General features: G+C 42.1%; 1 protein-coding gene across 4 annotated transcripts in view; it reads right to left on the bottom strand.

Moving 5' to 3' along the window:
* Positions 1 to 263: 263 nt before the first annotated feature.
* Positions 264 to 12,632, bottom strand: part of Zfp939 (zinc finger protein 939) — a 13,456-nt gene continuing 1,087 nt past the window's right edge. Inside the window, exons 2-5 of one of the 4 annotated variants that reach the window (XR_015650787.1) lie at positions 11,550 to 11,676; positions 7,161 to 7,253; positions 4,829 to 4,985; positions 264 to 4,091 (exon numbers count right to left, since the gene is read on the bottom strand). Coding sequence is in view for 2 of the 4 variants with exons in the window: in XM_087607146.1 (XP_087463272.1) it covers positions 2,758 to 4,095; positions 5,026 to 5,135; positions 7,161 to 7,253; positions 11,550 to 11,676 (1,668 nt within the window). In the remaining 2 variants the exon portion in view is untranslated. Of the gene's footprint in view, positions 4,096 to 4,828; positions 5,136 to 7,160; positions 7,254 to 11,549; positions 11,677 to 12,632 lie in introns of all 4 variants that reach the window. The other 3 variants (XM_087607146.1, XM_087607152.1, XR_015650781.1) reach the window with 3 other exon arrangements.

Raw genomic sequence — 12,632 nt, 5'->3', positions numbered from 1 at the left:
GTGTGTCACCACACACATCTTCTCCTTTGTTTCCTAATTAGGATAGTAAAGTTTGATTTTAGGGCTCATATGAAGAACCCATGATAGCATTATTCATATCCTAGTCCTTAGCTTAATTACATCTGCAAAAACGCTTATTCCTAAAGGGTTACATTTGCAGGTGCTAAGGAAGCTGCCCTCCAATCTATACATGTACATGGTGGAGCATGCACGCACGCACACACACACACACACGCACACTAAATATAAGAATCCCATTAGCATTTCACTTTTAAATTAATTTATTCATTTACTTTACATCATATCAGCCTCACTCTCCCCCTTCTCCTATGAGAAGGGGAGCCCTCTCATGTTTATGATGTTATTTACTGTGCATATTTTATTCTGATTAAAATGTGCTCCTTATTCCTAAAGGCTTTGGATATCTTGTTTATCAGTTTTAATTGCATTTGCCTTATTAATAGTCTCCCACGCTTCCTTAAATAATTGATTAACCTATTTGGAAACACAATCACTATGTGCACATGGAATTTCTACCACATTTATGTACTAAGTGTTTGATCTTGAAATTGTGGCACTATTTGGAGAAATATTTTAGACTTCTGATGGTGCAGCTCAGATGGTTAAGGGCATGGCTCTGAATAAAGCTGGTACCTTCTCTTTGAATTATGCTTTCTGACCAAGTTTTTCTATATTATTTGTGGGTGTTGGGGATTACAATTATAAAGTACACTCGCAAAGGCAGATGCCATGTTGCGAGGTGTACTCTAACCTTCAACTGCTATATTTTTAGGCAAACTTCACATATTCTTTGTGGTTATGATGAAGACACTCAAGTAAATGAAGTCTACTATCTATAAAGCACATCAACTTAATAGTATGTGTGGCCTTTAGTCAATTAATTTCAACTATGAAGCTCTGGTAATGACAAAAAATTCATCAAAACCTTGCCTAAAATGCTATGGTAGAGCATTTGCCTAGCACGCATGAGTCTGTGGGTTCCATCCAATGCATTATAAAGAATAAAAATCTGAAAAAAAATTGCCAAGTATATATTGGTAAGGAATATCACTATGTTTATTTGGGTACAGTTTAACATTTTAATCTCCAATAGCACATTTAAATACAATTCTACTTGAAAATTAAGATGAAAATCACATATGCTGATGTTATGATGTACAATGTCTTAATGTATAAAGAATGTCTTGTACTTCTATTGGGTGTGAATGTTCTGTACATGTGTGTATGTGTGTGTGTGTGTGTATAGATATATACCAATGAGGATGCAGAAGCCTGAGGACACATAGGCTACACATCAAGTGCTTGTCTCAAAGGTTAACAAGTATAAAAATGTAAACATATTTAAAATTCTCATGCCTGAGGAGGCATTCAATCTTGTGTACAGTTTGAACTGATTTACAAATGAACATGAACAAAAATATCCTAAATCAAGATGACACGTGAAAAGTTCTGTGGGCAGACACACAGCACAAGACTGATGAGCACACGGCCACTGAGCCACGTTTAAGACAAGTTAATGTGTGAGCTTCAAATGTGCTCTCATGTTCATGAGCTCTCTGAGGGCTGGTACTGTGGGAAGCATGGCTGAGTGCTGTTTCTGGAGTCTTTATACTATAAATAGTTGGTGAATCCTTGTAAAAAGAGCCACCTGGACTACGGAGGCAAGAATGTTTTCATTTCAAGAATGTTACTGGAATCTTCTGTGTTGGGTTTCTGATGCCAGATAAATTTCAAGTTTTGGCACTCTTTAGATTCTGAGGGTTTTAAAGACATGGGTCACAATGTCATCGTCTGACAGGGGAGAACGTCAAGAAGTCTTTTCTGCTTTATATCAAATGGAACCTGCCTATGTTGCTAAGTTCAAGAATGTCTTCATACTGGAATCTTATGTTTAATCCTGTGTATTGGTTTAATGATTCTAGGTTAAATTTTAAGTTCATTTCAAAAGTATTGGTACTCCTTATACTCTTCATATCTGGGAATTTATATGGGTTTTTAACACAGGGGCTGCAATGTCATAACTTGACATGGGCACTTCAACAAGGCTTTTCTACTTTATATCAAACGGAACCTGCCTATGATGCTAAGTTCAATCTTCAATCGCTGAGTCCTAGTAAACCTGCAGTATCAGGACCTAGAATTGAAAGCATGAAATAATACATCTCGCTTTGCTTTTTGCTCTATGTGACATATCACATAACAAGTTCCTAAATGTCCAATTTCTATCTCAAAATGTGTCTATTTTCATTAATGTCACTGGGCCTGCACCTGTAAAAGCTTTCAGGTGTGAACTGATGGGGTTTAATGTTCGAACACCTTCCTCTGTCCTTTATGTTCTGTGTTACCCCACCTACAATACACTGAAGTAATGGGAAGAATGAGAAAGCTATGGTATAGTTTTTAACTCCATAGGAGACAGCCCCATGCATGAACTCTCTTACACACAGTATGAGGAACATGCCTTCCAACAGTGTTTGCAGATAGACCCCAGTATAGGCTCATTGGTTGAGTGACCTGACTTACACTAGAAAATGTCCACAGGTTTTACATTAATCATTCCTGATGATACACTTCAGCAGGAGTTCATACATTCTTTACTCTCTTAGGCTTTCTCATCTGACTTGGAGTAAGGGATGCATGAGGGACAAAAATGTCTGTATCTGCAACACTCACCACAGGGCTTCTCTCTTATTTCTTTCATACAGAGAGGTGGCATTCGCCAGTGTTATTTATACCTCATGACTCCTCGTGTGTATGAGTTCTTTGATGTCGAGTGAGTTGTCTCTTAAAGTAGTAAGTCTTCCTACACTGTTCACATGCATAAGGCTTCTCACCCGTATGAATTCTCTGATGCTGAGTGAGGTGTGACATCCAGGAGAAAGCTTTCCCACACTCTGCACAATAAAATGACTTCTCACTTGCGTGAGTTTTCTGATGGAGAGAAAGATGTTTCTTGGAGAAAAATGCTTTCCTGCATTCTGTACATTGATAGGGCTTCTCGCCCGTATGGACTCTATGATGCTCAATGAGCAGGTACTTGTTATAGAACGCCTTCCCACACTCTTTACATGCGTAGGGCTTCTCGCCCGTATGCGTTTTCTGATGTGCAGTGAGCCCAGACTTGCTGTAGAATGTTTTGCCACACTGTTTACACTCATAGGGCTTCTCATCAGTGTGAATTCTCTGATGTAGAGCAAGCTGTGCCTGAGAGTAGAATGCCTTCCTGCACTGTGAGCACGGATAAAGCTTTTTATTTACATGAGTTCTCTGATGCACGGTGAGGTGGGACTTGCAGTAAAAGGCTTTACCACATTGTTTACATTCAAAGGGCTTCTCCCCACTGTGGATTTTCTGATGCACAGCCAGGTTGGACCTCCAGTTGAAAGCTTTACCACACTGTTTACATTTAAAGTGCTTTTCAGGACTATGAGTTTTCTGATGATGGGTAAGTTGTTTCTTAAAGTAGAAAGCTTCAGGGCACTGCGTACATTCATAGCGCTTCTCCCCCGTATGGCTTTTTTGGTGCTGTGTGAGTTGGGACTTATAGTAAAAATCTTTTCTACATTCTGTACATTCATGACGCTTCTCACCCGTATGACTTCTGTGATGGACAGTGAGGTGTGATTTATAGCTGAAAGACTTTCCACATTCTGTACACTCATAAGGCTTCTCACCTGTGTGACTTCTTTGGTGCTCAATGATTTGTGACTTGTAGTAGAAATATTTCCCACATTCGAGACATTTGTAGGGCTTCTCGTCTCTGGGAGTGCTCTGATGCTGAGACTTGGTGTGGGAGGCTTTCCCACATCCTGAGTTTTCATATGGCTTCTCCCCTTCGTGACTTCTCTGTCCCGTCACCTGTGACTTCCTGTGCTGTCTGTGTGTACACAGCGTCTCCTCATTAAGAGGCCTCTGACAGTGACTGAGAGGTGACTTATGACGACCGCTTTTCTTACGTGTGTGACTCCTCCGACCCCTCGTGTGCTGAGGCTGCTGGATCAATGCCCTCACACATCCTTTATCTTCCTGGGATGCTGTCCCGGGTTGGAGTTTCCGGGACACCTTCAGGTCTGCCTTGAACGAGAGGAATCAGTTATATTTCATAGAGCAACAGGGCTTTTTCCTAGAATGTGCTTTCTGATTTTGGTTTGAAATATATAAGGATTTCACATATTTACTCAGTTTACCGGAGATCTCTTTAATGTGAAAATATATTTACAAATAATATTAGTTGCCTTTATGTAAAACAATATACAAAAATATTGAAAATATCACTCTGAACTTTGACTGAGGTTTTGGCAAATCAGTTTGATCATGGTGTCAGGATAATTTTCCACTATCGTTAACCTTATCACATTCTTCTACTGCTGCCTCTTAACAGCTACACAATAGAGAACGACACTAAGCTATGGGTTCCTTTCTAACTGTGTGTGAGGGTACATTTGTGCATGCACGAGTTTAAATGTATCTCTGTGCACATGTGTGTCTGGGTGTGCATGTGTGAGGTCCCTGGAGGCTGATGGCCAATGTCTTTGTAAGTCACTATTCAGCCTTGTTTTTGAGATCAGGTCTCTCACTAGACCCGACAGCAAACCCCAGTGAACCTAAGCTCTCCTAATTTTCATGGCACTGGTTAAAGACACATGTTGTCCAAACCAGCTTTAGACACGGGGAATGAGGATCCAAACTGAAGACCTCATGCTTCTCTACAACGAGCATCTCACCGAGTTAGCCATCTTCCCATGCCCGAGTTACTGTCTTCTATTTTTCAAATGACATTTCTGTTTGTGTATGTATCCATACTCACACAGGGCACACACGCGAAGCTCAGAGAACAAGCTTCAGGGCTTCTCTTCATTAGCCACCGGAAGGAGCACGGGTCCCATCACACCCTGAGCCATCTCCTTGCTCTGGGTTAAGTTCTTGAAACAGTGCTAAGTAATTTCCAACATACATGCTCAGATCTGAAATACGATAAGAGCTCATGTTAAATATTTTACTTACTTTAACACTTTTGTCATTCGGCGTCTGGGTGTTGGCAATTTCAACTTGCCACAAATGTCCTTTGTGGTTTTCCTGGTCATTTGCATTCTGGGCAGGCATTTTATGAATACCTAAAATGATATTAAAAAATACCACTGTCCATGAATAATTCTGAAATCTGTTTCATGTAACTCAAATACGAAAGTGTGTCTTCTCATCCTTATGGAAAGCATAAAATAATACTGCCTTGTGATAACAGTACACATTTTCAGTTCTTTTGGAGAATATAATAAATTTCATTTATTTTGCGTTGCATGTATGACACCACGGCCAGCACAATCTGATTCTTTTCAGTTAGGTAATGCATCTGAAATTATCATCATCTTTTTTAATGGGTCCAATGATGAGTGCTGAGGATGACATCATATCTTTGTATTGTGAACATGGGACTCAAAGGTTGGCCATGGCACCCATGACTTCATCATGTATATATGCAGGACAGCATGCTTGCCTCATATGGCTGTTCTATGTCTCACGTCTGAAAACCCCACAGTAGGTGGGTAATTCTCTATTATCACCAACTATGTGTATGGGTTCTTTTTTCATATATTCATAAAATAGTACTCCTATACTGGCAAACATATTTTTTTATCTATATGATGCGGGTCCATTCTGAGTACTGCTGCTTAGAAAATTTAAATTTAAAACACAGGCATTCATTTTCTGTTGTACTCCTAGGTGGCTTAGGGTTATTTGGAGGCAATTTTTTTTTTTTTTGGTTCTTTTTTTTGGAGCTGGGGACCAAACCCAGGGCCTTGCGCTTCCTAGGCAAGCACTCTACCACTGAGCTAAATCCCCAACCCCGAAGAGGCAATTTTAAATTACATTGTTTTCTTCGGTTCCTTCTCACCGTGTCCATTATTTGTATGTAGAAAAGATGCTGAAATCTAAGGATGAAATCCAGCTGGTAACACGTTTGCACAGCACACATACAGCCCTGGTTTCAATCCCCAGCACCACATAAAGGACCCATGGTGGTACCCATTTCAGAAATTCAAGGTGATCCTCCCCAAGATAGTAAAGTTGAGGTCGTCACGGGCTGCATGAGATGCTGCTGGGAGAGCTATCTCAGGACTACTGAGCTTGGCTGGCACATGTGAGACGTAGAAGTTATTCTTACCATAAAGGGAGGGAGGAAAAGCTGCAGACTTGCTCTATCGATTGTATAACCCGTTGCTTGCAGGTAATGTTTAGGAGCCTGTATGGACAGCTGAGCCTCCTAGGGCACGCCTTTAGTCCCAGCACGTGGGGTGCAGAGGCAGGAGGATCTCTCAGTTCACTGCCAACCTGGTCTACAGACAGTGCCAGGACAGTCAGAGCAATACAATCACTGTCTTGAAAGACCAACCAACCAAAAAAGAAGAAATGTATAAGAGAAAATAAAAATGAAACAGGGACAGATAAGGAAAGCGGAAAAGAGGGTTAGGTAACAGGAAAATAAAAACAAAAATAAAGTGGAATGGAATCCATGAAAGAGGAACAGAAAACCTCAGAAGAAGTGCATCTGGTGGAAAAATAAAAAATACAAAGTTATATAAGCCTGAAAGGAAGGGGGAAAAAAAGCAGAAGAACTGAATCAAAAAAGAATTAAAGGGGTTGGGGATTTAGCTCAGTGGTAGAGCGCTTGCCTAGCAAGCGCAAGGCCCTGGGTTTGGTCCCCAGCTCCGAAAAAAAGAAAAAAGAAAAAAAAAGAATTAAAAACACTAACCATAAATTAAAGAAGGGGGGCATTTTTATCTGTCTTCTCTGAGAGTACTGTCTATTAGGAGCTGATGAAGTGTGGCAGCTTTGGGCGTGTGACTAGGCTCTAATCTAAGTCCTCTGTTCTCACCTTACCACGTGGTACTGTTCTGGCCTCATTGATGGTCTGTGTCAGCAATGGGGCATCATTCAGCTAAAAACTTGCATGTTTTCATGTGAGGAAAACACACCAGAAACAACCAAAAGCTAGGCGATGGGCTGATCCAGCTAATTCTTTCCAGAAACTACAAAAATGAAGTGTCTGGTCAGGAAGGTGGTAAGAAGCCTTCAACATGACCACCCTGGTAACTGTCCTCTTCTTGCTGCCCTCCTTTGCTCAGGATTCACTCACTGACCTGGAAGGCTGCGGACAGAGGAGTCTACCACAGGCCATGGCCCAAATCCATGCTCCAACTTGAAGATCACCTCAGGTTTGGTCATGCACCGTCCTGTAAGTGGTGAAGAATAAACAAGTTTTGCAAAGGTGTTGGGTGCAGTCCACTGATGAAAGACAAAATTCAGGACCTGTGCTTCGATCAGTGAAATTCCTCAGAGGGTTTACACTTACATTCTTCACTGACTGGAATATCACCTTCAAGCAGCATCATGATTTCCAGAAATTTTAAGAAATCAAGTGAATAGGAAACATAAAAGAATATTTAATACAAATTCTACAATGGACTGAAGAGATGTTTCAGTGGTTAAGTAAATTTGCTAATCACACAGATGACCTCGGTTCTGCTCTCGGCAACCATATTAGGTGGCACACAGCGCCTGTAAGTCTAGTTCCAGGAAATCTGACACTCTCTCTTCTGTCTGTTCAAAACGAATGCACATGGTATAAATAAAAATAAATTTTAAAAAAGGTTTTAAAGAAAATAAATTACTATATATGGTGGAACACGTACTTAATCCAAGCACTTGGAAAGAAGAGGCAGACAGATCACTTTGAGTTAAAGGTCAGCCTGGTCTATGTAATGAGTTCAAGGCCAGCCAGGGCTATGTAGCAAGATGCTTTTTCAAAAATAAATAAACTAAATAACCCAGGCAGAGTTTAAAAATCAATAGAAGGTAAGGATCACTCAATATACATGTATCATATGGAAAAGAAAACATCTTCCCTGTGTTTCCTAGAAGACAAGGCAACAAAACAAAACAAACTGGAGAGATGAGTCACACACCAGCAAATGACTGTCACATTATAGTCAAACATATACAGCAGGCACACACCAGCAAATGACTGCCACAGTATAGTCAAACACAGTGTCACACACCAGCAAGTCACTGTCACAGTATAGTCAGATGCAGCAGTCACACAGCAGCAAGTGACTGTCACAGTATAGTCAAACAGGCACAACTAAGAGAATTTCAACACTCTAGAGGAAAGCCTAAACTGGGATGTAATGGCACAGGCCTTCAATCCAAGTTCTCAGGCAGAAGCAGACACAGACGGATCTCTGAGTTGGATTGAGGCCAGCCTGGTTTTCAGAATGTGTTCCAGGACAGCTAAGGCTCCAAAGAGAACCCTTGTCTCAAAAAATCAAAAAGGAGGAGAAAGGGGGAGTGAGGGGGAGAGGGGAAGGGAGGGGAGGAAAGGGGTAAGGTGAAGAGGAAGAAGAGGAGAGGGAGTCAGCCTATTGCTGCACATAGAAGAACACCCCTTAGCTGTGTGCTTAGCTGTCACCACACTCCCCAGCATTACAATGACTTCAAAGCTTCACATGGACACAGCAACCAAACTGCAGGTACAAAAACCCCAGTGAACACAGGCACAAAAATTCTCAACAAAATAGAAATCGACCAGCTCATAAAACAGCTAGAAGCTACGGTCATGTGAGATTCATACTAGGACTGCAGCACTCACCATATGGAAATGGGAAACATCTATGCACTAAATAATAAACAGCCACATTTCTACATCAGTGGCGCCTGCCTTTAATCCCAGAGGAGTCAGGGCAAGTCCATCTCTGAGTTCCAAGCTAGTTAGGTTTGCATGGGGAGACCCTGTCTCAAAACCCACAACCAACACAACAGAAATAGCCATGTGCATACAATGGATGCATTAAAGGCACTGTTCCGTTCAGAGACAAATCTCAGTAAACTATAACATGGCTGTCTACACACACCAAGGCCACAGCCCACAGCCTGGGGAGTACAGCAAGCCTGAGATGATGTCCTCTAGGAACACAGCAGGATGTGGACTTTCACCAATCTCGGGTTTTAGTAATAAGGTCTATAGACATATATACCTGGTATATATAAGGTAAGGAAACAAAAACACCTAAAGCAGAAAGAGGAACGTAAAGTTGAGCTTACCTATAAATCAGGCTGTAAAGAGAAAGAAAACCTTAGACTCCAAACAGACATTGAAGGCTACAGTGGAAAAAACACCCCTCCACCCCCAACCTCCCATAAAGAAAAAGTCTCGGCAGGAAGCCACTGAAAAGAGCCTTTAAAAGTTGTGATAAGGATTTTGATGGGTAGCTCTTCACGGCTGATGACTTCTGGTGGGGGTGGCATTGGAGTTACAGATGACTGTCAACCGCCACGTGTGTGCTGGGAATCAACTTGAAGCCTTAGTGAGAGCAACAACAATTTAGGCTCAACAAGTCACTTTTAAAATGTTTGCTACATGTATGTATTTGTGTGTGTGTGTATGTGTGTGTGTGTGTGTGTGTGTGTGTGTGTCTGAGCATGAACATGCCATGTCATACATGTGGAGGATGGAGAACTACTAGCAGGTACTTCGCTCATTCCACACGGTGGTCCTGGGGATTGAACCTGGGTGGTCAGGCTTGGCAGCAAGCACCTGTACACACAGAGCCAGCTCACCAGCCCCACAACTCTGTTTTATACAAACAAAGGGGTCAAGATGCATACATTCATTGTCTAGTCCCAAACAGTCAGCCCTGAAGGCACACATATAAATAACACTACATGATCCAACAGGAGGCAGAGGTAGGTGGATCTGAAGTCTACCCAGTCTGCTCTCTAGAGTCCCAGGATTCCCAGGGCTACACAGAGAATCCTTGTCTCAACAAACAAACTTAAATGGGAGGGGCGGAGTAGATGGCTCAGTGGTAGACAGCACTAACTGCTCCTGCAGAGAACTGGAATTCAGTTTGCCCAACCCGTAGGACAGCTCACAACCATGTGTAACTCCAGTTCCAGATCTGATGCCCCTTTCTGACCCTTGCCCCACAGGCTCCTGGACACACAGACACACACTCAGACACACAACGCATAAAGTAAATATTTAAAAAGTATATTTAAAGGCCAACCTCAGTTATGTAGTATACAAACTGAGATAAACTAGACACAGGATTAGACTTTCATACGATAGTGATTACGCCCAATAGTAAAACCTTGTTTCAGGACCCCACTTCCCCAGGGGATTAAACATGAATCACATTCCATTAGGGGCTATAGGAAAATACTTTAAATAGCAACACTTTAAATAATAACTTTCCATTTCAATATAATCCTAATTTTAATACCAACGATATTCTTCAGAAATAGAAAAACAACCCAAGATTACAACTAACACATTCAAGGAACAATATTGCCAGTGTCAGAGCGACCCCAAGGAACAACCCTGAAGTCCCTGTAATAGCAACACAATCATAGACAGAAACAAAAACACCAAGGCACTGGCATAAAGACTCACATGCACGCACAATATAACAATTAGAACCAAAGTATAAAAGCCTGCATGTTCAGTGCTATCCTCTGGATCTAAAATGTCCTCCAAAGGTGAGATGCTCAATTCTTGTACACCAGCCTGTGGTGACGTTAGTAGAGAACATATCTACTATGCCACAGAGACTAGCACTACTCACTGAAGTGAATGAGGTCTCATGGTGACGTGCACACAGGAGTGGGTTATTAGAAGCTACAGTGTTGTTATTTCCTCTGAGCTTAAAGTCCAGTAGCTGTGGTGACCTGCAGGAGACTCCTATCCACAGTCATGGCAACACTGGAACATAGAGTGCATACCTGGCTCTGGGATGATGATGTATCGTGGGTCTCTGGAAATTTCCACACAGAGCTGTCACAAACTCGACCAACATTCCATTCAGGACCGGCTTTTAGAGACAACTATGTGACAGGTGTAACCTGAGTAGGGTGGCAACCTCTTAGTGCTACGGTTGTCTGAATGCCCTTGTTCTCCAAGGATCCCAGCAAATTCACTTATTGTCTAAGCTGGAATTGATGGACCTTTCTTTTGGCTTATCTATTCACTTCATAGTTGTGAACAGAAGTTTCCTTATGTCTGCCCAGGAAAAGGAAAAACATAACCTAAATGTCATAATCTATATGTCATAAAATATCCTACTCCTGACACCAAAAACGAACAAAACACACCCCCAAACAAACAAAACAAACAAACAAACCCCAGACAGTGCTTATCTGATTTGCAAGTGACGTTTAGTGTGCTGCAGTAGTGAGAAAAGTAAAGAGCAAAAACAAAACAACAACAAGAAACCAGCAATACTTAGAATACTAAAAACATCCAGGGGAGAGGAATGGACAGAAGACAGGGAATTCTTACTGAGATACACATGGGAGTAATGAGTAAGCCCAGCCTCCCAACACAGGGTTTCTTTCTGTAGACCTAGCTGCTCAGATACTCGCTCTGTAGCACAGGCTGTCTTGAATACTCCGTCCCCCCACAAAGCCAACAATAATACCTAAAATTACCATCTAAAAATGCAATTGGTACTGAGGGTTACGGCCAGCCTTACCCAAGAACAGGAGGCTGCTGTAGTTCTCCAGCATCACGTCCCTGTAGAGTCTCCTCTGTGCCACATCCAGATGCTGCCATTCATCCCAGGTGAAGTCCACAGCAATGTCTTCAAATGACACGGAACCCTGCAATGACGCATTTCTTTTGAACCACAGGTACTCGGCGTTGGGAACCTAAATTCTCTCGATGTGGCTTCACTATCCTCTGTGTGGTTTTTCCTGAAGGCTTGACAGGATGTGGAATCACAGAAGGGAACCTCAACGACAAATTGTCCAGCTTATGTGGGCATGAGTTAGCATGTTTTAAAAAGTAGTTTAACTGAGGTGAAAGGATCCATCCATTGTGGATGCTACGGTCTCAAGTGCTGAGTCCTGAGTGTTAAGAAATGGAGAGAAAGAGAGCTAAACGTCAAATATTCCTTGTTCCCTGTGCTTTGACTATGGATCCAGGAGCTAGCTCAATCTCCTGACACTATGATTTGTACAAATGTGTGGAAGAAAAAGAGTGTGACTAGAGGGAAACCCTAGCACTTGTTGTAAAGATTGTTAAATGATGTAGCCCTAATCTCAGTCCTGGTCAGAGAAGCTTGCTTATAGTAGGGAACAGTTAATACAGAGACTTGTGACTGGGCAGAATGACAAGAATAAGTGACCACTGACTGTTCAGCCATACGTGAACAGTCTATTCTCACCCTCTCCAAGGTTCAGGGACCAGCACTGAGCGGCCATGGAGAGTGTAAGACTCAGCCTCTGGGGAGGAGTCCTGGGAAACACTGTCAGGAATAACCCAGCTATTGCACCCAGGAAGTCACATCTGCAGTGCCTACTTCACAAGACAAGGCCCACCGACATTCAGTCATGGATGGAGAAGGGCACACAAGGCCCCACTTCCCTCTCTAGAGCACTAGGTACTCAACAGACACTGGAGGGGGTATCATATTTTCATTGGTGCGGTCAGTGGGAAGGTGCCTTTGCTCCAGTAAATAAACCCTCCCTATGCAAAAATATCCTAGAAAATGTAGTGGGACACACACACACACACACACACACACACACACACACACACGTAGTAGAGAGGTTTG

The sequence above is a fragment of the Rattus norvegicus genome, chromosome 1 (genome assembly GCF_021556685.1).
Source record: "Rattus norvegicus strain SHRSP/BbbUtx chromosome 1, alternate assembly SHRSP_T2T, whole genome shotgun sequence".
In the NCBI taxonomy this organism is placed as follows: domain Eukaryota; kingdom Metazoa; phylum Chordata; class Mammalia; order Rodentia; family Muridae; genus Rattus; species Rattus norvegicus.
The sequence above is the reverse complement of the archived record's forward strand: the minus strand, read 5'-3'. Positions and strand labels throughout refer to the sequence as shown.